Raw genomic sequence first — 27,287 nt, 5'->3', positions numbered from 1 at the left:
AGGACAACTGGTGGCAGCAACTACTACAGTGGTTGTAAAAGACATGGAATGAGAAATGACTATCTTAGAAAAAGAAGATAAAAGACTGCTCAAAAGCCCAGTCTAAATGCTGCACAGCAGTCATGCTGCATCTTTGCATATCATACTCACAAATCAGTACCAAGCTGCACTAAAAACAAAACACACAAAAAAACTGGGTTAATTTGTAGTCAGAAAACCCAGTGCAAATGGAGGTTCACTCTGGTTTCTGCCCATGTGGCCTTTGAAGTGACCAAACAAATGCAAAGCTATAGCAATATAGATCTTTGGTGTAGAATTGACCTAAGGTTCATCAAGAGTCCCTTTAAGTGGAGAAACATTCTAGAACAAAACCATGGCACAGCCATGATCATTATGGTCAAAGACCATACTTAGCATGATTATTTCACTCAAAGCTCATGTCTTGATGTATTTCTGTCCTGATGACAGGTTTCTCCTAGACAACAATTTAGCCACTGAGTAAACAGAATACTGCACTGGATAGAGCTTCAGTCTTATCCAACATGGCTCTTTTTATTATCAACATGTCACTTTGGACAAAACTCTTTATTGGGAAAAGACCTATGTCCATATTTCTTTCATTTTTCATGTAACTTAAGTACAGTTCACCAATATGACTTTGCATTGATCTGACTACTATTGTTTTCTTCATCTGTTTCTCAGATAGACCACAAGGGAGGTCTCCATGTGGGCATTTTCTGTCAAGAGCTAATGATACTGCCATAATTTCAAATTCACCCCCTCCACATGTCCCTCCCCACCCACCCTTACAAAAAAAAATCAGAGCAAGCTTTGTTCAATCTTTACAGTTTGCTCATCAGGATGAGTGTTCATATTCGTTCTTTCCTTTATTTATCTTGCAAATTTTTCACCCCTTGCCTTCATTGAAAGCATCCAAGTTAGTGGCCTTCTTCCCATGCACTCTCAGTCGATAAATGCAAGTGAACTCCACATTGCCCCAGTTGTTCTGCACCTTGAATTTTATGCACAGAAACTGTTTGGCTTCTTCATTCTGAAATGTAAAGGGGAGATGGGGGAAAGCACAAATGAAAGCCAAGTCTGTATGACTTTTCTGAGCTTCCCTAACATTGTGGACAACTTTTTGAAGGAAATTGAATACCACTATCATGCAGAAATGTGTACACCCTAGTCCTTTATTTTCAGTTTTTCATATACAGAAAAGATAATTTAGCTCCTCCACTTCACAGATTGCTGCCTTGTCGTGACGAAGGGGTGTGGGTAATTCAGAGAAGCTATGGGCTAAGCCATGCAGGGACACCCAAGACAGACAGGTCATAGTGGAGAGTTCTGACTAAACACGATCCACCTGGAGCAAGAACTGGCAAGCCACTCCAGTATCTTTGCCAAGAAAACTGGACAGAAACAAAAGGCGAAAAGATATGACGCTGGAAGATGGGCCCCTCAGGTCAGAAGGCATCCACCATGCTACTGAGGAAGAGCAGAGGAGAAGTACAAGTAGCTCCAGAGCTAATGAAGTGGTTGTGCCAAAGCTGAAAGGACGCTTTGGAAGTGAAAGGAAAGTCCAATGCTGCAAAGAAGAATACTGCATAGGAACCTGGAATGTAAGATCTATGAACCTTGGGAAGCTGGATGTGGTCAAACAGGAGATGGCAAGAAAAAACATCGACATCCTGGGCATCAGTGAACCAAAATGGACAGGAATGGGCGAATTCAATTCAGATGATTACCACATCTACTATTGTGGGCAAGAATCCTGTAGAAGAAATGGAGTAGCCCTCATAGTCAACAAAAGTGTGGGGAAAGCTGTACTGGGATAAATCTCAAAAATTATAGAATGGTTTCAATACGAATCCAAGGCAGACCTTTCAACATTACAGTAATCCAAATTTATGCACCAACCACCAATGTTGAAGAGGCTGAAATTGACTAATTCTATGAAGACCTACAACACCTTCTAGAACTGACACCAAAGAAAGATGTTCTTGTCATTATAGGGGACTGGAATGCTTAAAATAGGGAGTCAATAGATAAAAGGAACAACAGGGAAGTTTAGCCTTGGAGTTCAGAACGAAGCAGGGCAAAGGCTAATAGAGTTTTGTCAAGAGAACAACCTGGTCGTCATTCTCTTTTCCAACTACACAAGAGGTGACTCTACACATGGACATCACCAAATGGGCAGTACCAAAATCAGATTGATTATATTCTTTGCAGCCAAAGATGGAGAAGCTCTATACAATCAGCAAAAACAAGACCTGGAGCTGATTGTGGCTCTGACCATCAGCTTCTTATAGCAAAATTCAAACAAACTGAAGAAAGTAGGAAAAACCACTGGGCTAGTCAGCTACGATAGAAACCAATTCCCTTATGAATACACAGTGGAAGTGAAGAACAGATTTAAGGAACTAGATTTGGTGGACAGAGTGCCTGAAGAACTATGGATGTAGGCTCGTAACATTGTACAGGAGGCAGCAACAAAAACCATCCCAAAGAAAAGGGAATACAAGAAAGCAAAGTGGCTGTCCAACAAGGCCTTACAAGTAGCAGAGAAGGGAAGGGAAACAAAATGCAAGGGAGATAGGGAAGTTACAGAACACTGAATGCGGACTTCCAAAGAATAGTAAGGAGAGACAAGAGGGCCTTCTTAAATGAGCAATGCAAAGATATAGAGGAAAACAATAGAAAGGGAAAAACCAGAGATCTGTTCAAGAAAATTGTAGCTATTAAAGCAACATTTTGTGCAAAGATGAACATGATAAAGGACAAAAATGGTAGGGACCTAACAGAAGCAGAAGACAGAGGAATTATACCAGAAAGATCTGGATGTCCCGGACAACCCAGATAGTGTGGTTGCTGACCTTGAGCCAGACATCTTGGAGAGCGAAGTCAAGTGGACCTTACAAAGAATGTCTAATACCAAGGCCAGTGATGGCATTCCAGTGGAACTATTTAAAATCTTAAAAGATGATGCTGTTAAGGTGCTACACTCAATATGGCAGCAAGTTTGGAAAACTCAACAGTGGCCAGAGGATTGGAAAAGATCAGTTTACATCCCAATCCCAAAGAAGGGCAGTGCCAAAAAATGCTCCAACTACCGTGCAATTGCACTCATTTCACATGCTAGCAAGGTTATGCTAAAATTTCTATAAGGTAAGCTTCAGCAGTATGTGGACTGAGAACTCCCAGAAGTACAAGCTGGATTTCAAACGGGTAGAGGAACTAGAGACCAAATTGCTAACATGCGCTGGATTATGGAGAAAGCCAGAGAGTTCCAGAAAAACAGCTACTTCTGCTTCATTGACTAGGCAAAAGTCTTTGACTGTGTGGACCACAGTAAACTATGACAAGTTCTTTAAGAAATGGGAGTGCCTGACCACCTTACCCATCTCCTGAGAAATCTATATGTAGGACAGGAAACAATAGTTAGAACTGGATTTGAAACAACTGATTAGTTCAAAATTGGGAAAGGAGTATGACAAGGCTGTATATTTTCCACCTGCTTATTTAACTTATATACAGAATGCATCATGCGAAAGGCAGGACTGGTGGAATCCCAAGATGGAATTAAGATTGCTGGAAGAAATATCAACAACCTCAGATATGCAGATGATACCACTCTGATGGCAGAAAGTGAGGAGGAATTAAACAACTTCTTAATGAGAGTAAAAGAGGAGAATGCAAAAAACGGTCTGAAGCTCAACATCAAATAAACTAAGATCATGGCCACAGGCCCCATCACCTCCTGACAAATAGAAGGGGAAGATATGGAGGCAGTGACAGAGTTTACCTTCCTGGGCTCCATGATCACTGCAGATGGTGACAGCAGCCCCCAAATTAAAAGACGCCTGCTTTTGGGGAGGAAAGCGATGACAAACCTAGACAGCATCTTAAAAAGCAGAGATATCACCTTGCCAACAAAAGTACGCATAGTCAAAGCTATGTTTTTTCCAATAGTGATGTATGGAAGTGAGAGCTGACCACCGAAGAATGGATGCCTTTGAATTGTGGTGCTGGAGGAAACTCTTGAGAGTCCTCTGGACTGCAAGGAGAACAAACCAATCCATTTTGAAGGAAATCAACCCTCATTGTTCCCTGGAAGGACAGATCCTGAAGCTCAGGCTCCAATACTTTGGCCATCTCATGAGAAGAGAAGACTCCTCGGAAAAGACCCTGATGTTGGAAAAGTGTGAAGGCAAGAGGAGAAGGGGACAACAGAGGACGAGATGGTTGGACAGTGTCACCAATGCTACCAACATGAATTTGACCAAACTCCAGGAGGCAGTGGAAAACAGGAGGGCCTGGTGTGCTCTGGTCGATGGAGTCACAAAGAGTCAGACATGACTTAATGACTAAACAACAACCATTTAGCTTGCTGCTACTAGCTTTGTTAACACCTTAAGGGAGTCACTCCCAGCCTTGGGGAACTCAGGTGTTCTTGAAATGCACTCCCAGAAACTCTGGCCAGCACACCTGGTGGTGAAGGCTTTTGGGAACTGCAGTCCAAGAACACCTGAGTTACCCAAGGCTGGGAACCTCTGCCTTAAGAGCTATGTGTGTGTTTTTGTTTATCCTAGTGCAAGGTTTCTCAGCTCCAAAAGTTCCAAATTAGCTTGCTTTTCTTCTGTAATTAGTTGAGGAAATAAGCAGGAAGCTTCATCTACATGCTAGGAACAAACTATTCTGGTCCTTATCTTCAGAGCAATTGGCTATAACCATACTCTTTGGGTGGGAACTCAGCATAGTAAATAGTCAAGATGATGAGTACTGTAATCAGACAACATCTGAAGGTCCATACAGCCCCTACACCTGTGCTCTGTTAGTACCATGATTCTGAACTGAAGTGGTCTTGACCCCAAAGTGGAGGGACATGCACTGAAAAAGCCAGGTCTAAAATAGTTTCAGAGGAAACTTCTCAACTGTTCCTCTCTGCTGATGTCATATTCAGAGTACCTTAAGCTGGAATGTCTGAATAGGTTCCTTCTCTATGTCATACATGAATGTTCCCAGTAGTGTTTCTTCATCTGTTTCATCATCTATCCCCTAGAATTGAAGACAGCCAAAGTCAGTAGCAGTTGATAGAGACCGCATCAAAGAGCTGATAGATAACCTCTAAAGCAATTCTTTTGCATGCCAACATAGGAGGTCAATACAGATGCACAGCTCATGGAAATCGTGGGTCTAGTCCAGTAATGGATGGCCTCTAGAGGTCACTCCCATCCCTAGACCTTAGAGAGTGACAAGCACACCTATGACCTCCCAACTCAATGAGGAGGGGATCGAGGGGTGCTGGGGGTCCCTCAGAACATGGCAAAAATTACCTCATCAACACAAAAGCCAATAAGGGAAATTCTTGAGCCACCAGTGGTAGTGTGGGAATGCTGGTGCTGCGTTTGGGAATACATTGGGTTCTCGGGGAGGGAAGAACCATATGGTCCATATGCTGCATGTTGCCCACTCACCCATGTTAATCCAAGCAGTCTAATGAAAAAGGGCTGAAATGAGGATACAGGGGGATAAAAATGCAGGAAGATAAGGAGGCTGGTGGCCTGCAAAGCAGGCAAAGAGGAAGACTAGAAGGCAGCAGGTAGAGATACTGGCCTGACCCTAAAGAGAAAGAAAATCCTCAAGGCTAGAGTTTGTGAGGTTGCCCTCTTGCCACATTGGAAGCAACTGAAAGGAATCAGTGAGCTACCTGGGATGAAGAGGCTGCTGGGCTTTGAAGGGCATTCCTTGCTACCTAGAAGGGAAGTGATCATAGAGAAGGAAGGGGCACCCACTCCCACATGCTGATAGTGTGGCCTCTGCCTCAAAATGTGGACTGTCAGGACTAGTGGGAAATCCTACATGTCAGGGCTGCCCTAATGAAAGCTGCTGGTGAAGTCTCCCATTGCTTGAATTGAAGTTCTCTGGGTCTACCTCAAAACTGAGATGGGAGCCTTTGTCTTTTGGATCATAACTTCCCCACTCCTACAGCCAGCATGGCCTGAATCAATGTGGACTACAAAATTTTGGAAGTTCTGTTTCAAAAAGCAAACATTTCCCATCTCTCTCTTAATGGAGGAGGTACACAACTGCAGTGCTACGTTAGAGAGCAATACTCACATAAACCAGGAAGTCCTTCATGGCACTAGTGACTCCGTTTGAAGGGGAAATTGCTTTGGTGATGTGCTGAACTGTCACGGCTGTTGGCTGGATTTTTTCAGGCAGTTTAATTACTATCTGGCCTTCTGTTCCTTGGAAAGCCCAGCAGTTTCCTGGGTTAACATCTGGCTAGAAACAGGAAGCAACTCAAGTGAATTCAGTGTGGCTCTTTGACACACCATTGCTTGTAGTCCATATTCAGTTATACAGGTAGGGCGATACTTTATTGAAAAAGTCTTCAGATCATTTCAAATTCAAATATAATAAACAGAAACTAATGACAAAAATAATAAACATTTAACTCACAAAGGGTTAAAATTATGAAATACAAAAACGATGTGTACAGTTTAGTCAATTATATTAAAGAAACTTCTATTATTCCAATAAAACCCTGCTAGGTAAAAAAAAAAATACATGGCACATTTAAACAGCCATTTTTTCTTCTTTTTTCCTGAGAGTAGCTCCTTGAACTGCAAAGAGGGCAACCCTCTGTTACAAACTGATTAGGCCCTTGTAAAAAGAAGTTCAGTTTGTTCTCATCCTTCCAGTCTCTCATGCTGTGAAAGAAAGGGGATAAATAATGTTCTCTGCTGCTGGGATATGTTGGGAGCTTTTTGCAACCTTGCCTGCTGCCTTTAAAGGTTCGGCTGGGAGAGAACTTTCCAGGCGGAGGTGACTGTTAATCTATCCAGCAGTGTTCCTTCCCTGGCTTTGAATTCAAAGAGAGACTTGCCTCTCTGCTCTGAGCTCTCTGCCCTCTCTTTTAGTCTGTTGGAAGCAGTTAGTCTGTTGGGGTCTGGTGCTGAAAGCAGTCGTGTTTTGTCAGTTTACTGTATGATCTGTTCTATCGTAAGTAATGAAACTTGTTATTCTTTCTCCTACTAGTGTCTCCGAGTGCGTTATTGAGACTGTAAATTCCAACCTCATGAGGATAAGGGGTGAACTAAATCTGGGAAATTGAAAGCTATTTTGCTCTGTGAGTCCCTGCACTTCTGTTGTGCAGCTAGAAGAATTTAACCAGAAATTCAAAACTCTGCTAGAGAATATAGCTGGCAACACAATAAGTAGTGGGCAAGATCTTCCACTTTGGTTGCCCCACAGCGAGTCACTCCCGTACCTAGACATCAGAGGGTCAGAAACATGAGGTACCACCTTACTCTTTGCCTCAAGCAGCAAAATGTCTCAGGTCAGACATGCTCTCATGTACAAAGCTCCCTCTGCATATTGTATTGCCAGACAAAACTTTCAAGATCTGTAGAAGGGAAGGGCAGGGGAAAATAGCATATTATTGAGTGGGGACTCCTTCCCAGTCCCCTCCCCTTCCAATCTCAATTATAAAAACTTGAATGATTCTTTATCTGTCTCTCACAAACACTGTTCCAAACCCAATTGTTTAGTATCAGTTATACAATACAGTACCTCAAGAACAGTACTAGGGGGCTTTGCTGCAATCATGAATAATGATTTAAACCAGCAGTTCTGTACTGCCTCTGGTTCATAACTCTTCGATGTCCTGTCTTTATCAATGGTGGCTCCTTAGAGATTTAAAAAAGCAATAAGTACAATTAACAGAAGAGGTAAACTCCACTGACCAGTCATAAAGTCACAATGTAATTTTGCAGCAAGTCTGTCTATCACCGCCCATGTCACTTTTTATTTTTATTTTTATTTATTGCCTGCATTTTTCCTCATGTTGGGATGGAAGGCAGCTTACTGCATTATTTAAAAAAAGAGAGTTAAAAATACAGTAAATCATAGACTAGAATCCTATTGGTGTTCATGTAAGGACTGCATAACTTGCCATGGCTAATTGCAGCTAATTGACAAGGTGCCAGAGTGTATCTTAGTTGAGCCATCATGTGTGTGACCAGACATACAACCTGGCATGCCATCAATTAATCTCAATTAGCTGTGACACATTACAAAAACCTTAGGTGAACACCAATAGGATTCTGACCATAATTTTAAAGCATAATCCTATGTTAAAACAGCAATATTAAAATTATTTTAAAACTTTAAAAAGCACATAAGAAAACGTGTATGGGAAACGCACAGCACAACTCTGCCATTGAAAGTTTCTCAGTGTCTTGGAAAGTTAGTTCCTGAAGAAGAAGTCTAGAGAGAAAGCCATTGCTTTTCTTTGAGGCTGAGGCAAGGAGATGTTACTAAAGAGCACTTCAGGACTCACTTCACACCTTGACATCCTTGTTCCTAGGGACCCACCAAGGCTGCATCAGTATGACTCCAGCTGCTCAAAGGCCACAGAAGCCTCTAGCCCAACAATAGGCAGCACTAGGCTCATGAGCCCCAAGTGACCTCTGAGCTCCCTCCCCCCCCCCCCAGCCATGCCACCTAAGGACAAAGACAAGTTGATCAATAAAGATTCAGTGGCAACCCAGAAGCATATTTCCTGTGGACACATTTTAGTAGTTTCTACCAAAAGCTGGTGGTGAAGGCTTTCTGGGAATTACAGACCATGAATTCCTGGATTACCCAAGGTTGGAAACCACTGTTCCACAAGCCATTTAATGCAAGCAAAATGTTGGTTTCAGCACCATGATCTGCCACCAGATCTCCATATTTACTCTTTATATTTACTCTTACAGTTCCACTGATTTCAATGAAACTTATCTCTAAGTCAGAATGTGTGGCCCTTCAGCTGTGGTTGGGCTGCAGCTCCCCTCAGCCCTAGCTCATGCAACCAAAAGAGATGCATGATGGGAATTATAGTTCAGCAATAGGTTCAGGTCCACAGATTTGCCATCTTCAGAATGTGTTCTTAGGATAGCTACTTCACTGGGTTTCCCATGCTAAAATGTTGCCTCATTTATTCAATGAAAATTTTGCAAACAGAAAATGTCTATCCTTACCTATTGTTTTTTTGGCCCAATCAGCCATCTGTACATGGTCCTCATAAATCTTCTTAAAAGCCAGGTTGATCATTGCAAGCACTTGCTGTGAAAAAGGGGGAAAACCGATCAGGTGAATCTCAGGGAATGGAGGAAATGGTTATTGCAAAAATCAATACCAGAACATTCCACAACATGAATTATGAATGAGTCCAAGGAGTTTTAAGAACTGGCACTCAAGACTCTACCTATAACCATTTTTGTGAATCTAAATAACTTGGCACCATGCATTTAGAGACAAACAAGGTGGTAACTCAGTAACCACACACCCCCAGTCCCATGAATCAGCAAGAATATGAGAGCTTATGGTGTTTGCTGGTGGGAACTGATAGAGGAGAGTGTTGACTGGTTTCTGATGACCACAGGGATGAAATAACATTAAAACTTGCCTATGCCCTACTACAGTGGCAGGCAACTTGTGCCCCAGATAATGTTGAACTTTGACTCCCCTAAGTACAAGCTGATATAAATAATGGCAGCTGTAGCCCAAGAGCATCTGGATGGTCTCACTTTCCTTATTCTTGGCCTAGTGCCTACTTGTGGCTGTTCGTGCAAGATTTTCCAGGATTTCATTCACTCCTGAAAAGATGGTCTTAAGCAAGAATGCATGACTCAAGATAAACACACACAATGTCAAAGTTACACCACATCTATTCAGAGACCCTCCGTAATACTCATGATTCGTGCATACCCCTATCAAAAGAACAGGACAATCTAAGATCCTACAAGCCCAAAGGTACACTCTCAGTTCCCATGGAACGGTAGTTATCAGGGATGCCCAGTGCCCTGCGTGAAAATAACCTACTGTCGAGGATGCTTCCCGGAATCCTCTGAAGCAGGTAGAGGTTCTTCAATGTAGAAAGAGTTCCCTGAGGCCAGAAAGTATGAAAAGTACTGCTATTGGATAGTAAATTTAAGTGGGTTTTTAAAAACCTTTTTGTTACTAATGCTAAGGTAGTTGAGGTCAAGCAGACAAACCTAAATCTTCCTCTTTGGGGTTTATTATGAGAACCTAAACTTGTAAGGGGATGTGATATTATATAAAAGAGGAACCAACGAGGTAGAAAAAGATGTAATGATGAGTTTCCAGCTTCCTACATCTTTGTTTTCTCCAGGAATATCATTCTCCTCAAGAATTTGCTTTACTGAATGCAGGATGCCTTTGTTGATGCCACTGATCTCAGCACGCAGGTGATCTGTCTCTTTTTTAAGGCTTTGGATTTCATGGATCTGTTCTTGAAGCAAATTTTGTGACTTCCTTGGAAGTAGACAAAGAGAAAAATCAAATTTTTGGTTTGCTGGGATCCAGTTCCCCAACCTACAATGCAACAGTCATAGAAAAGAAATTCCACAAAAGTTTTTGGATCAAAACTTATTCCTACGCCAGTCCTGCTGTGTCTACTGAGGCATGTTCCATGTGCAGAACTGAAGCCTTAAATGTTTTATCAGAAATGCCCTTAGACAGCATGTTGTGCCACCATCTCTTATTAGAAACAGTTCTTTATTACGTTTTTTGCAGGGTTGGCTCCATTACTCATCAAGAGACTGCATCTTTGTCTTTCTCTCTCACACACACATACACACTGCCCCAAGTTAAGACGCATGAACCCAAGGCTTTCCTAGTTGTTTTGACATCTAATATCACAAACACTTCTCTTTCTAGAAGTAAAAAATGCAACTATAGAAGCCTAAATAATTAACATTTATCTGCCCTTTCATGACACAGCAATCCAAAGATCTAGATGACAAGGTACCCTGTTTCCCCGAAAACAAGACCTAACCTGAAAATAAGCCCTAGTATGATTTTTCAGGATGCTCACAATATACTGTAAGCCCTACCCCCCAAATAAGTCCCAGTTATGTGAAAACCCGCCCTCCACCATTGTGCAGCAACCAGAAGAAGATGACATGACTGTATATGAATAAATGTAGATTGTTGTACATGACAAATAATTAAAAATCCCCTGAAAATAAACCCTAATGCATTTTGGAGCAAAAATTAATACAGTGGTGCCTCACTTAACGGGTGCCCCGTTTAACGACGAATCCGCATACCGACGATTTTTTTGCAATCGTTTTTGCGATCGCATTGCGATGTTTTTAATGGAAAAAAATCACTTTGCGATGATCGGTACCCTGTTTCGCATACCGAGCATTGCATAGCGATGATTTTCCAAAAGCTGATCAGCGGTTCCAAAACGGCTGCCGGGGAAAAAATGGCCACCCGCTGTGTTTTTGCCTGGATTCCTCGTTTACCGGGCAGTGAAAATGGCGGCCATATGGAAGATTTTCGCTTAAAGGTGAGTTTTAAGCCCACAGGAACCCATTGAAGGGATTTCAATGCATTCCTATGGGCTTTTTATTTTCACATAGCGACGAAATTGCTTCGCAGCAATTTTTGCTGCACGGATTATCGTCGCTATGCGGGGCACCACTGTATAAGACCCTGTCTTATTTTCGGGGAAACACGGTACATATTTCTCAGTAAGCACACGGAAGTTCAATATGGATCATGACTACTACATAGAGGTATGGAAGGAGAAGTTCCCCCAATTGCCCCCACACACCTTGACCTAAACATGAGCTAAAGCAAGAAAAGAATCCCTCTATTAACATGAGCTGTGTTTTTCTCTCTCCAAGCGTTGGGTGAAATAAGGGGGGGAAACCAGCTACAGAAGCTTTAAACCATGTTAATCATTATCTGGACTGAGTCTCTGAAAACTCACTGGTTGAAATCTTTTGGCTTAACTATGTCTGAGGAAGGACATTACCAATACTGCCAGAAGGCATAACATCAGGAAGAAATTTTCAGAAATTAAAGATTTCCTCCTTCTGTCCCACAGTTCCTATGGTTTCTAAATAAGGAAAGGGATTACACAGGAGTCAAAAAAGCCACAGAGCAGAAGTATGACATTTTAAATTACCCAATATTTCTTGTTGCCAGTACTGTCATCACCCTTTCATAGGTGTAATTTGAACAGGATTTCAGCCACTTAGAAGTAAAAAAACAAACAAACTCCCCCCACCCCCTTCCAGACTATATATTTAACAGTGCCTCTAATTTCATTGTGAGGTGCCTGCCTTTGACTGGCTCTGATGCCCATTTACTGACAACCTAAAGATCAGCCTAGAAGCCTACAATAAAGAAATGGATTCTGCCCAATGTCTGCAACGTTTAAGTAGGGTCCCTTTCTCCCAAATCTTCTTACCATAATGATTTCAACTCAGTTTCATACAGCTGTGTGAGCTCCTAAAAGTGGAAAAACCAATAGATATTTATCAATACAGTATTAATCACCCTAACAAGCCTTTCAAAGTGATCTATTTTCATTTTCTTAGGCAGACTTGCCAACCAGAGCCTGAACTGTCCTGGTTGACCAGTATGTGGTTCTATAACTTACAACTTCCTATAAGGGAGGTGAAGCTGGAAGAAAATTCAGTACAGCCATCCTTGCTGCCTGTCGCCTCACTCCCTGCCCCTTCGAATTTCAGCACAGAATTGGTGGGACCTCTGCACAGGGTTGAGGACTTGAGACTCACTGTTGTGTCATGCTTAAGTCACACCAGTGACTCGACTTGGACTCAACTTGGGTTTTTTTCCCCCAGTGATTCACACTTGACTTGGGAATTGTAACCAAAGACTCAGGATTTGACTCAAGTCTTGGTAGCAAAAACTTGGACTTGAGTCTTGGGTCCAAAGACTCACCAATTTCCATGCCCCTGCAAGACTCAGAACAGGAAACAGAGTTGCACACAGCTGTAATTAATATGTTTGGGCCCCCTTGGCTTTTGCTGCCCTATTGGTTTATCCTGGGTCACATGAGACTGCCATATATGGAAAAAGGATGGAGGAATAGGGAGGAACGCAGAGTATACAACAGCCATTTCAATTCTGTACTACTTCTTTTGTGTTTCCTTCTGTCTAAAGAGAAGCAGCTAGAGACAGAAGATGAACTTAAGGTGAACAAATGCAAGTGGCCAATGTCAAGTTGGTGGATTTGTTCCCATCAGGCAGCAATTTTTTTGCCTTAAAATTTTGGCATTTTGGGTCAAAGTCTTGGTTGCCCCATCCTAGTTCTGAATTCTTAGCCCACTCAGACTGGTGGACAATTGAACCCATTAATTGAACCCAAAACAAAACCGGCATGTTGCATGCGCCTTTTCAATCTTTGTTCCCAATTCTGTCTTTCCCTGCTGGAGAAACTAAATGCTGCACACGGTCAAAGGCCCTCAGCCCTAGATGCCAAAATGTTTATGAACCTAAAGCATCAGCTTTCAGTACATCTAGGGTATAACTAGAGTAGGCACACAAACTGGTTCAATATTCTGTACACCTTTACAGCTTCCTTTTTTCCTTCTTCTTTTGGCCACTGTTGCTAGACTCACTAGAAAGGGTACTTTTCTGCCTTCTTGGGAAATGGGGCAAAGTTATTTGTCCACCTTGACAAGTGATTGCACGGCATTGCTAACTTAAAGCCAGAGCTTGGGAAATTTTATTTTATTATATTGCTTTTAAGAAGTAGAACTCTCAGAATCTCAGAGCCATCGTGGCCATTGATGATGCTCAGTGGGGGATTCTGGAACTTGAAGTCCAAAATTATTTATTATTATTATTATTGAACCAAATAGTAGTCTGCTCATATCTTTGCTTACAAACAGAGGCAGTCAGCCCAGCAGCCAGTTTAGGACTATCGCTCCCATAATGCCAGACAAGTGGCCATGCTGGTGGGGGCTGATGAAAGTTATAGTCCAAAACATGAAAGTGAACTGGCGACCTACCCCCAGCATAGAACAACATTAGCATTTGCTACTTCTTTGGACTGACTTCAAAGTATCTTCCAGCCTAGAAATGTCCTCACCGTTGATGACAGACCATCTGATAATTTCACATATTGGCAAAAGCAATAAATGGCACCTGGAAGAAATAAGGAAATAAAATTTATTGATAATGAATAAACACTATCTCTATATAAGCAATGACATTTGTTGTGCAGAAAAAATATCTGGGGTGTTGAAGGATATACAGTGGTGCCTTGCATAGTGACGATAATCAGTGCAGCAAAAATCGCTGCAAAGCGATTTTGTCGCTATGCGATATTAAAAAGCCCATAGGAATGCATTGAAACCCCTTCAATGTGTTCCTATGGGCTTCAGACTCACCTGTAAGCGAAAATCCTCCATACGGTGGACATTTTCACTGCCCGGTAAGTGAGAAATCCGTCCCAGAAAACAGTGGGCAGCCATTTTTTTTAACCCGGCAGCCATTTTGGAACCACCGATCAGCTGTTAAAAAATCATCGCTTTGCGATGGTTGGTAAGCAAAACAGGGTACCGATCATTGCAAAGCAATTTCCCCCCCATAAGGAACATCGCAAAGCGATCGCAAAAGCGATCACAAAAAGTTAATCCCTATGCGATTTCGTCGTCAAACGGGGCGCCGGTAAAGTGAGGCACCACTGTATATCCACATCTAATTAAAACCCAAGTATTTTTACCATTAATTCTAAAATTCCCTTTAACTTCCAATTATTCAGGTCTAGCATATTACTTAATTTGTTTCAGGAAGCAGAAGGGAGTCTTTTAAAAATCATTTGCAGACTGAACTCTGACTTGATTCTTTCACTCTCTTTGCAAATGCAAGGAATCAAACTGTAATGGTTAGCATCACCTTATGATTCCACATCATGTACATGACACAACAGCACAGATTTTAAAACTATATAGTTCAGGGGTCCCCAACCCCCAGACTGTGGACCAGTCCCAACACTTATTTTAGTCTGGCATGGCTCGCCCATTATTTTACAGTGGTGCCTTGCTTAACGAGCGCACCATATAATGATGAATCCGCATAGCGATCCCTTTTCTGGGATCGCTAATGCGGAGGCATAGGGTCTGCCCCAATGGGTGAAACTCGCATAGCGAAGATCGGTAAGCATTTCGCTTACCGATCTTCACTTTGCAACACCCGAAAATCAGCTGTTCGGCGGCTCCAAAATGGCCGCCGGACTCCCGAAATTGCCGTGCACAGCGTTTTCACGCCCTCCCCTCACGGATTAACCTCGCTATGCGAGGCACCACTGTATTACCCCATCTGTCTGCACCAGTTTTAGTAAGCCCACAAACCAACCCTAGCCAAAATGAGTAAAAAACAAATATCACTGGAGAGCTTCTTTGCAAAGGGGGAAAGCCTTCTGAGTTTTTCAAAAGAAACAAAAACATGAATACAAAGAACAGAAGCAATTATTGATGGCCACCACTTCATCAAATGCGTATCACTCTTAGTCGCTAACCATTGCTAAAGCTAAGAAGCCATTTACTATTGATCCTGCCTGCTGATCCTATTGATGAACTGATCCTGCCTGCTGCTAAGGATATTTGCCGTGAACTTTTAGGAGAGGCTGCAGTTCAAAAGGTGGCACGTGGTCCTCTTTCAGCTAGCACCATAGCTAGATGAATTGATGAAATAGTAGAGGATATTGAGGCACAGTTGTTAGAGAAAATTAAAGAGTCACCATGGTATACACTCCAGGTGGACGAGTCCACTGATGTTGACAACAAGGCAACAATACTTGTTTTTGTGCAATATATTTTTCAAGACGATGTGCTTGAGGATCTTTTATGTGCGCTTTTATTACCAACCAACACCACAGCTGCAGAACTCTTCAAGTCTTTGAATGATTACATGTTAGGAAAACAACTGGTCATTTTGTGTCAGTATATGCACAGATGGAGTGGCTGCCATGACTGGACGGATTTCTGGTTTCACCACTCGGGTCAAGGAGGCTGCTTCTGAATGTAAGTCTACACACGGTGTCATCCATAGAGAAATGCTGGCTAGCCGAAAAATGCCACCTGAACTTAACAAGGTTTTGCAGGATGTGATTGAAATGATCAGCCACATCAAAGTGCATGCCTTTAACTCACGTCTGTTTGCACAGCTCTGTGAGGAGATGGATGCAGAGCACATACATCTTCTTTTATACACAGAAGTGAGATGGATTTCTAAAGGTAGATCTCTGGCCAGAGTTTTTGAGTTACGAGAAGTGCTCCAGAGATATCTTGCAGAAAAACAATCACCAATGGCAGCATATTTCAGTGACACAGAATGGGTTGCAAAACCTGCTTACTTGTGTGACATATTCAGCCTGCTCAACAAACTCAATCTGTCACTTCAGGGGAGAGTGACAAGTGTGTTTAAGTCAGCAGATAAAGTAGCTGCATTCAAAACCAAACTAGAATTATGGGGACAATGAGTAAACATTGGGATTTTTGACATGTTTAGAACATTAGCAGATATTTTGAAAGGGACTGAGCTAGGGCCTTCTTTCTCCCAGCTGGTGCATGGTCACCTATCTCTGCTTTCAAACGAGTTTGAGAATTATTTCCCAACAGCAAAAGACCCCAGAACTGGGAAGGAATCAATCTGTGACCCATTTGTGAATAAGCCAGGTGAATCAACTTTATCCATGCTAGAAGAGGATCAACTACTTGAGATTGAAAATGATGGTGGCCTTAAAAGTATGTTTGAGAAAACTTCAAATCTCCGTACATTATGGATTAAAGTAAGAGCGGAATATCCTGAGATTGCCACAAAAGCATTGAAAAGCCTGCTTCCATTTCCAGCATCCTATCTTTGCAAAGCAGGGTTTTCTACTATGACAGCAAACAAAACAAGATTATGCAGTAGATTGGACATAAAAAACACACTTCAGGTGTCGTCTTCCATCTCCACCAGATGGGACCATCTAGTTGCAGGAAAACAAGCACAGGATTCCCACTGATTCTGCATTATGATGAGTTGTATTATTATTTCATTATATATTACAATGTATTGATAATAGCAATAAAGAGCACAATATATATAATGAGCTTGATCCAAAGCTATCCTCCAACAACCTACTGCATAACAAGTACCCCCCCTCCCAGTCCTTGGGAGAATGGTCTTCAACTACTAAACCAGCTCCTAGTGTCGAAAAGGTTGGGGACCACTGATATAATTACTGTATATAGAAAATACTGTCCTCTACACACTGTTCTCTGAATTAGTTCCCCACTGAACAGAAAGTTAAATTCAAGACCAACCATTTCCTTATGCCCCATTAAATCAAGATTAATTGGCTTAGATTAATAGTTTATTACCCTAAGGCAAGCTTTCAATCTCAGTTACACAATGTGTCAACCAAAGTCATTCCATTCCTGTTTTCTAAAGGTTGCTAGCTCTTGACCCCAAGACAATGCCTATAGTTTTCACCAATTGCAGAGATGTGACACATTCATAACACTGCATTCTTCTGCTCTTTTGTCCTGTCTGCTTTGCTAACACAACTCCTATGTTGTTTCAGATCAAGCAATTGAAAGTGGATGTGCTAGGCCAGAACTGCATGATCTCTCATCCCAAAACTCTTAGAAGAACAGCCACCATACGCAAACACTCAATGGTCTTTCTCCTCCCCACCCTTTTTAAATCAGTAGAACTACCTTAGAGATATCTCAGACAAACAGTAAACAAAAGCATCAGAGAAAAGATTAGGTTGTCATGTCTTCCTGTAAAACTAACTGACTATACACAGAGAGATTTTTCCTTGGAGCATGTTCTAAGTTATGAATCTCCCAGACCATATAAATGTTTTGGACTAATTTATATGGCATGGCAAGCTGGTTGGTTCTGGGAGTCATGGTCTTGAAAATAAACTTTTCCAAGTTTTCTGGAACCTTTTCCTACCGTATGTAATCAAGGGTGTAGGTATGTTGATTAGAGATGGGACAGTTCATCCCGGTTCATTTACTGCAACAACAGGTGTTCAGAGATGGTGGCACCACCTCAGTCTATCATCAAACTTTGCTATTATAGGATTACATTCTAATTGATGTGAAGGCATCTGAGTTTGGACAGAAACGTCTTGCTGCCTGAGGTGGAGAGGCACCCCATTTCCCCACAGTCAGGGTGCAGATTACTCAAAATCAGGTTGGCACCAGATTTTTTTAAAAATCACAAATAAACGTCCCTCCCTCTGTCTGGAAATATGCAACTATATGAAGTAATAATCAATATTTTCCATCTTTTCATGACACTGAAAATTTGCTGTGTGAGTAAGACTTTGCACTCAGCCTAAATTGTAGGCCTGCCATTACTAGGCTGTCCAGTTTCACACCAGCAAGTTGGAATCTCTGTATGAAACTGAGCACATTCGGCTTCATTTTGTTAGTAACAATAATAATTAGGTACTATCAAATCAATACCTTCCAAGGATTTCTAGGTATAGAGTACTCATAGGTGGTTTACATCCTCTTCTTATTTGGGTGCAGACTGTTCAAGACTACACAGGCTGGCTTTTTCCATGGGAAAAACAGTGGGGGATTGAACTTCCAAACTCTGACTCTGCAGCCAGATTCCCAACATTGAATTATGGGTCTTTATATCAGTCCATGAATAATCAGCACCACAGCTTAGTCAATCCTAAAATTAGGAGAAAGCTAGAGCTGGAAAATGTTCTTTTTAGGAAAACAAGTCCTGGAAGCCAGTATGACCACTGCCTTACTGGTTGATAATTTCTGGGACCTGTAGTTTCTTTTCTCCTCCCAAAAGGAGAAACCTGTTCAAGCTCGGTGGAAATGGATACTTACCACATATGATAGGGACTGCTACTATCAAGAACTTTAAAGCCTTCACACAGTTGGCCATAGTGAACTGGTCTCTGAAGAGGAAAAAGGCAAAGTGGTCATAAAATGAACACAGATGGAAGAATCCTTGGAAGTCAGCTCTGATTACAGAAGAAATCCCCACAGTACTATAGAGCACCCTGTGACATTGTTCGCTCCTTCCCTAAAGGAATGTCTACTGATCAGAGAAGGATAAAACATGTACAGCATCTCTGATAATCCATTAGATATTACAAGAACTGCATCCATTTCATATTTCTCTCTCTCTCCTCTCTCCCTTGCCATGCCAGGTATAAGACAATACATGATGTGACATCACTGCATTATGCCTCCCTCTCCCACTGCTGATTATGTAAAGTGAAGACACATCTCATGATGCACTGTGGTATATTAGGTGTGACAAGGACAAAAATGACACAAAACCAAGAAAACTCCTGGAGGTTTCTCTAGGGTTATTCAGAAGGCCCCTCATTACCTCAGGCCCACAGCTTTATGCTATATGTAATTGTGACAATACTTGAGGCCCCAGATATCATTGGACCGCAACCTCCAGAAATTCACACCAACATCACCAGTGAGTAGGAATTCTGGGAACGTTTGTTCAGGTGTAGTCCAGGTCTAAGAACTCTCTGAGGACATCCATTGAAGATGAAAAGCCCCCAGGTTAAATAAGATAGGACTACTAAGGTCCATAAAGCATGGTTGGGGGTGTTGTTTTGTTTGTTTTGGTCATCTAAGACAATAAAATGTAGAGAACTAGCATGAATTGTGTGCCAGGATAAAAGCTGTTTAGCCTACTTAACTTTCTGTGTGTCAAAAGTCCAGACCTATGTCAACGTTCTTCCCCCACCCCACAAGTAGATATGACTGAGATGGAATATCTGTGCTGGCTTCTCTTACTAAGTTTGCTAATTGAGGTCTTTTGTTTGTATGTTTGTTTTTGTCTTGGTAAAAGCGGCTCTGAAAAACTTCACACTCAGACTTACTTTATGCAGATGCAAGATTGTAAGAGATATACGGGAAGGCAGAAAGCAGACATTATCACAAGGCCAGGTAAGCTGCATATAGTTTCTGGGAGAAAAAAAATCACATGCAAATGTCCAAAACCTGTAACAAGCATTAGTAAGTAGTTACACTTATCAACAACCCTACAAGGCATGTCAGTATTATGACCTCCTCCACACCATTACAGATAGTGTGACTGAGGCTAAGGGAGAGAAAATTTCAGATGATTCATGATGGAGGTGAGGGTCAAAATGGGGGCTGCCAAAATTACAGTTCCTTGGATTACAGTGGACCCTCAACTTACAGACGGTTCCACTTACAGACTTTTTGAGTTACAGACTTTTCTGGCCGCAAAATTTAGGTTCGACTTGCAGCTGGAGAATCGACCTACAGACTGGAAAAAAACCAAAACAAAATGGAACAACAATGGCCAGTAACGGATTAATCAGTTTTCAATGCATTGTAGGTCAATGGAGCCTCGACCTACAGACTTTTTGACCTGCAGCCACCATTCCAATACGGATTAATTCCGTAAGTCGAGGGTCCACTGTATAGCCTAGTAGGAAGAGCCAGAGTTCAGCTAAGATCCCAAGATTTGCACCCAGAAGGTCTGTGGTGCCTCTCCAGTGCCACAAAGGATTCAGACCAGGTCTGAGGCATGAACCTGGGTGCTCAGTTTATTTGCCTCTATCTTTCCTCTTCTTGTCTGTTATGCATTTTGTCCTGTCTGTTCTTGTATGGTTGTCAGTACTAACTGACCTGTATGATGTAGAAGTAGTTCTAGATATAGAGGGAAAGAGGACACTGGGTCAGAATACATAAGCTAAGGTCAAAAGTGAATACAGTGGTGCCTCGACTTACAAACTTAATTGGCTCCGGAAGATGGGATTATGTCGAAATGGTCATAAGTCAAAGCACCATTTCCCATTGAAATGCACTGAAATGCAATTGATCCATTCAGGCCGAAGGAAAAAATCACTACAAGACTCATTGGAAATGCGATTAATCCCTACTAGCCGAGGGGGGGGGGGAAGCAATCAAGCATGCAAGACCTGTTGGAAATGCACAGAAAACAAATGGAGCAGATTGGAAATGCACAGAGAACAAAAGGACCAGGTCGGAAATCCATAGAGAACAAAGAGAGCAGTTCAGAAATGCACAGAAAACAAACGGAGCAGATCGGAAATGCACAGAGAACAAAGGGACCAGGTTGGAAATGCACAGAGAACAAAGGAAAAAGCAAGGGAAGCATGCAAGACCCATCAGAAATTGGGAAAAAAACCCAAAAGCAACCAAACCCCCCAAAACTCATCGGAAAGGGGGGGAACCCCAAAAAGCAACCAAACCCCCCAAGACCCATCGGAAATGGGAAAAACACTCCAAAAAACAACTAAACTCCCCAAGACCCATCACAAATGGAAAAAAACCCAAAACAAACAAAACCCCCAAGACCCATCACAGCACAGAAACACAATTCCCCCACCCCAGCCCAAAACCACGCTGCAAAACACCCAGAATGGTTTTTAAAAAGCAGGAAACAGCACCTTACCTTACCAGGCAGCCTTCTCTGATAGCACACTCTCTAACTGCTGGGGCGAAAGAGCTACAACGAACCAGCATCATTGCCACCTACAGTTAGAAATTTGAATTTCCCACCTTTTTTCCCTCCCTCTTTCTGTTTGTAACTGGAAGTTCCGGCTGCAAGTTGAAGCAAAATTTTGTGGCCAGAGCTGGCCGTAACTCGAAATGGTCGTAAGTAGGGACTTTCGTAAGTTGAGGCACCACTGTATGTTTTATCCGTGTTTTTTTAAAAAAGACAAAAACTGTAGTAAGAAGGCTCCCAGCCCGGTCAGTGAAAACACCATTCAGCAGACCAAAACATTTTTTTAAATTAAACAACCTAATTTAAAACAATATGATCAAGAGTGGCTGGAATAGTTACTTTTGGACTGCAATTTCCAGAATCTCCAAACAATAATTTTCCAGAGCTTTTCAAAGTCTGAAAAATTGACATTTTCAGCTCTGATCATGTATCCCTGTATGTAGCACACTGTGTGTGTAGCAAACACACCCACAAACAGGTAAGAATGCTTTCAGCACAGATATATTTTCATTTAACAAAAAAACATATAGGGGGGATTTTAGGGACATAGGGCAATGAACAAGGTAGGAGGCACACATATCCCCATTACTTTGATAGACAGAGACATAGACAAAGATTATCTTCTCGTCTCAAAGAACAGCAGTTAGCTATTATGAAATGATAGGTGTTTAGAATGGCAAGAGACTAGAATGAGCACAAACTGAACCATGAACCAGATGTATAGGGTTGGTTTGTGGTCTGGTTCACAACCCAATTTGGGGGTCCTGTTTGAAGCAAAATGAAGCCCTAAACTTTTTTCTCCTTGGCACTTTGTTTTGCTTTGGCAAAACAGGTGTTCACCTTCCCAATGTCCCTGTTGCCTCCCTACCTGATCCTGACGCCTCTTCTGCTGCTGCTCTCACTGGTATCATGGGAGACAGCGGGCCAGCTTTCCTTCCAGGAGCCGGGCCCAGTGCCTTCATGCATGTTTCCTGCCGCCTCAGTATATGCACAATGTGAATGACAGCAGCAGCAACATTGGCCATCCGTTAAAGGTTTCCTTTGGGGATTTCATTGTGCACCCAACTTTTGTGCAATATAGCAAAGCCATGTGTACTCTGAAATCGGCAACGGAAGTCTTTAAACAGTGGCAATTTGCCACTGCTGCTGCCGTCATTCCTGTTGCACATGCAGAGCAGCCAATCAGAACCATTCCTAGCAACATACCATACTCTTCACTCACCTCCTCCCGTCACATACTTAGCAAACCATATAACCAATGTATTTAACTATAACCAGACATCACACCTACGGATGGACTCAGGGCACTTAAAGTGGTGTCAAATTACTGTAACTGTACAGTGTGAACATTCTCCGCAGAAGTGATGGGATAACACGGGTGGATGACAATATCATCTGGAAACTTTTCCCAAACCAAATTCGCTGGCTAAGGCAGAGCATTGGCACTGGCTAAGTGAAAACACCCATCGTTTCAAACTGCTTATGGAAAAGTATAACCCACATACTTAGAACACTCCGCTGAGATGCCGTAGAGCAGCCAGAAGACAAGGTGCTAGAGCTGGTCTCCCTCTCAATTACTTCTCTTGTAAATATCGCTGTCCCTCTACCTGATGGATCCACTGCCAAAGAAATAGTATCTCATTAGCACAACATAACAATTGTAGTATCATTTGCTTCTGCCTAGAGCAGGGCGTGAACAAAGTGGCAGGAGTGAGCCAAACACATTCCACTGCATGGTGATACCTCCCCATATGCATCCCCAACATGCAATTTTTAATGACCCCCAAAGTTCCCATGTGTCATGTTTGGGCATCTCAGGGCACCTGATACATTTACAAGTTTTAAAAATTAGCCACCATAGGGCACGAGGGAGCTTTTTGAGTGCCTCCTTTTAAAAGAAAAAAAATCAGGGGTGGACAGGCTGTGGGAGCATGTGAACCCCTCCCACATCCAAGTGAGGGGAGGAGGGAGAGAGAGTTGCCCTCCGTCTTCTTAATGTTATCCAGCCCTGTCCAAAATTTAAATACACCCAAACTGAAAGACAGGGTGCCTTTTTCTGTTGCTTCCGTTTCTCACTCTTTTCCTCCATTGTGGTTACTGCTGGACAAATATCACCCAAGGCTTCTTGTTTAGATCAACTTTTGAGTAGAAGACAGAGTAGATAGCACAGTTCTGCTGCCTGTTTCTAGGATGAGACACAGTACAGTATAGGGGCCAAACTGTACACTATGAAGGGAGCTGAACCCATAGTAGTGTTCCAGGGATGTCCTTCAGGCAGAATTTTGTGTCTAAGCAATCAAACTTGGAAACAAAGAATAGATTTATCTCCTCAAGGCCAAACATAAAACAAAAATGAGGTAGTTTGCGAACTGCAGGAGGTGGGAGAAGTTCCTGCTGTAGCATTCATACAAAAATAACACTTAAAGAATTCCTCCTTCTAACAAGGGGTCTGCTGCAATATATTGTTCATATAGTTTGGCCTTCTGCAGTTATGAAGTAAACACAAGTTAGTGCTTGCAAGGGATCCGTTGAACTCAATGGAAATTGGGCTGATGGGCAAAGCAGCCAAGCTAGTAGTGGAAGGAAGAGTTAGGGGGAAAGTGTGTATTTATACATACACACATTCAAACAGTAGAGACACATTCAAACACACAGAGAGGCAAACAGGAATTCACTCAGATATGCCCCATCCCATTCATTCATTCATTCATTCATTCATTCATTCATTCATTCATTTACTCTCCAACCCTGTCATAAAATTATAAATGTTTCTACCTGCTGGTGCGTTCCTCTATGTCTGATTCCAAAGAGGACCAGGTGGCTTATTAACGCATAGTCATTCTTTCATTCCCTACCCTTAAATTCTTGCATTCACTCACGAAAGGTGAGAGCCTTCTCTCACAGACCAGCTTCCATTCCTGATTACTGTCTTATACCTTTAGATCATTTATTTCAGCACCTGCAGTCCTATATGCATTTCTCCAGGAATGAACACTAAGCAGAGAGACTTGTTTCTGATAGGCATAAGGTGGCACAAATAAGAGATTGCATTTTTCATGTTATTTTCCCCCTGCACCTGCCTGTATAGATCTATTGAAGCCCATTGTCAAAGGCAACACAGGCACAGACATTCTTTGCAGGTTAAAGCAACAGAAAAACAAACAAACAAACCTACCCTGTTTTGCATCATCCTATGTTTTGCTTCTCTGTGTTTAGAGCCGCAAACAGAAGAGGCATAGAGGAACTGGCCAATTCCTGCCCCTGTGAATGTCTCTGCTTTGATAATGCCCACTGCTTTGCATTATCATTGATCTGGAGGTAACAAGCTGTTCCTCAGTGACAACGCTGAGGGAGATTTTCCAGTTTTTCCTAAAGAAAACAATTTAGGATGGTAACCCACCATGGTAGGACCAGGCCTTTTCTGCAGAACAGCAAATACTTTTAAATGCAATGGAGAGAAATTACAGTGTCTTCAAGGCAGCTCTCTTAAGATGGCTCCAAATATTTGTGCCTGAGAAGCAGATGGATGAAAGGTCGTCTTAAGGTGGGATGTGCTTCAGTTGCCCTAAATAACTGGCCCTCACTGATTGAACCAGCCTTATGATTAGTTCAATTTACAATCCTACCACTACAATTCAAGATCTTTGAAAACAAGGCCGAACAACACCATGAAGAGAGCTCAAGCTACATTTTTATCTGAAGCCTCCATCCACAATACAGTAAACCTATTGGTCCATGTTTCTTGAATTTACCCCCATTTTCTTGTCCCTCATCACTGGAAGTTGTTTGGCTTGAGGAAGCAGTGGCGTTTCTGGGGCAATTTCCCACAGAGCTGCGCAAATACCAGCTGAAAGATAAGAAAGGGTAAATTAGCTCAACACTTCTCAGTGTTCAATTTGTCTAATGAAACATTCCACCAAAAACACTGAGACATTTAAGAAATTCAACTCTCTACTACCATGTGTTTTATTTTTAAAGGGGGAAGAAGAGGTGATCTTATTTGCTCCACCCTGTCATTGTGCCAAAACTTAGTGGTGTAATGTTAGTTTCAGTGGCAAATGTGGAATGGTGGGATACAAAAAAGAAGCGGAGGGTCACATCATAAGAAGAAAGGCATTGGATAGACCGAAAGCCTTTCTATTAAAAAAAGTTCTGTATACTTTGCAGTCATCGTTGCCTATGGGAAGCCCACCAGCAGAACATGAGTGCAACTGCATTTCCGCCAGTGTTTCCCAGCAAGAAATATACACAGACAGGCTGCTTCTTAATATTGGAGATGATATATACCCTGTTTCCCCGAAAATAAGACCTAACCTGAAAATAAGCCCTAGTATGATTTTTCAATATGCTCATAATATAAGCCCTACCCCAAAAGTAAGCCCCATTTAAGTGAAACCCCACCCTCCACCCTTGTGCAGCAACCAGAAGATGACATGACTGTATTTGAATACATGTAGATTGCTGTATATGAAAAAATAAAACATCTCCTGAAAATAAGCCCTAATGCGTTTTTTGGAACAAAAAATAATATAAGACCCTGTCTTATTTTTGGGGAAACATGGTAGGCACTTACCTAGCTACAGATGTCCCCATTCTCCATGAATTTATGCAGTAATTTTGGAGCTACCCAAGTTGGCAGCCATCACTACAACTTATGGCCATGAATTCCACAGTTTAGTTATGACTTGAGTAGGGAAATTGTGAGGAAGAGGACAGGAAAGCAAACATCCTAATCTCTTAGCAGAATGTTACAGGTAAATTTTCTATTGTCCTTTTATAAGAAGTTGACTAGACTAGACCATCATCACGAATGTGTATTATCCTTCTTTTTTCATACACATTTTAATTCTATTGTTTGATCAGCATGTAGAGAGGGGTGGGTAGGGGGGGTGGGGGGAGACCGTCAGACAGAGAGACTATCTACCTCCTTGTCTGAATTCCACTTGACCCCATGGAACCACTGGAACTACCATCACAAACATTGGAATTGTCTTGAGAAACTTGTGTTTGTTGGTCACCGCTTCTTCGTGTAGTACGTTTCCCATTCATTTTGTAGAAGGTAAAGTGACAATTGGAAGGGTTCTAGAGAAATATATTGGTTTCTTCTTCTATTTGGGTCATGGACATGGGACTACACACACAAAAAACATGAAGAAGATTCACGCTCACAGCAAAAGCCCTGCTTTCAATAGGCTAGCATCAAAATGATATTCATTCTGTATTTCTAATGCCCTTCTGCACTAGAAATACAGAAGATTATCCTGCCTGACTTCTAGTAAGTGATGTCATAATGGGAACTCAACAGTGAGATAAACATGATGCCTTCATGACATCATAATACCATACTAGGTAGGAGTTAGTGCTCAGTGCTATCCAGAAATGACTCATCCATTCTCCTTAATAATAATTTTACGCAATCAAATCAATTCTGACTTATGGCAATTCTTTTCACAGTTTTTAAGGTAGAGAACAGACAGAAATGGTTTATCCCTTCCTTCCTCCTGGAGCACCCTGGGATGATGCAGTTTGCCCAAGACTGCACAGGCTGACTCTTCTCGGTAGAGGCACAGTGGAGAATTGAACTGCCAGTCCCTGACTCCGCAGCGAGAACTCTAACTCACTGAGCTAGCCAGCCATGCTTCTTAGGAATCAGAAAGTGGAAATGCAGTAGGTAACACTTCTCGCAGAGAATCACTCCCTGTTACAGTATAGACATGTTGTACTGCATACTCATGAAAGCATCATTTTGTTGACTAGAGTGCAGCTGAACTTCAGGTTTTTGCTCATTATGGAATCCTTGAACAAGCTACCCTGTTTCCCCGAAAACAAGACCTAACCTGAAAATAAGGTCCTAGTATGATTTTTCAGGATGCTCCTAATATAAGCCCTACCCGAAATATAAGCCCCAATTAAGTGAATCCCCGCCCTCCACCACTGTGCAGCAACTAGAA

General features: G+C 42.0%; 1 protein-coding gene across 1 annotated transcript; it reads right to left on the bottom strand.

Moving 5' to 3' along the window:
- Positions 1-250: 250 nt before the first annotated feature.
- On the bottom strand, positions 251-23,425 carry LOC110070051 (SUN domain-containing protein 3). The gene is made up of 12 exons (XM_078384085.1): positions 23,413-23,425; positions 22,842-22,955; positions 19,715-19,799; positions 18,693-18,763; positions 13,928-13,983; positions 12,278-12,318; positions 10,167-10,326; positions 9,030-9,114; positions 7,579-7,694; positions 6,121-6,288; positions 4,969-5,058; positions 251-1,051 (listed from the first exon to the last, which is right to left on the bottom strand). Exons 1-12 carry the CDS (start codon positions 23,423-23,425, stop codon positions 908-910), a joined length of 1,143 nt encoding a protein of 380 aa, XP_078240211.1. The 3' UTR covers positions 251-907.
- Positions 23,426-27,287: the final 3,862 nt, after the last annotated feature.

This window comes from Pogona vitticeps, chromosome 2, assembly GCF_051106095.1.
Source record: "Pogona vitticeps strain Pit_001003342236 chromosome 2, PviZW2.1, whole genome shotgun sequence".
Lineage (NCBI taxonomy): Eukaryota > Metazoa > Chordata > Lepidosauria > Squamata > Agamidae > Pogona > Pogona vitticeps.
Note: the sequence above shows the minus strand (reverse complement) of the source record. Positions and strands in the feature narration are given on the sequence as shown.

What these genes read in the sequence shown, in the direction of transcription:
- LOC110070051 (XM_078384085.1), bottom strand. An exon ending in ATCTCAGCGGAGTGTTCTAA is followed by an intron (nt 19,800 to 22,841) that starts GTATGTGGGTTA and finishes TTTTTCTCCCAG; the next exon opens with AAACTATATGCAGCTTACCT. An exon ending in TTCAGACATTCCAGCTTAAG is followed by an intron (nt 1,052 to 4,968) that starts GTACTCTGAATA and finishes TTTACATTTCAG; the next exon opens with AATGAAGAAGCCAAACAGTT.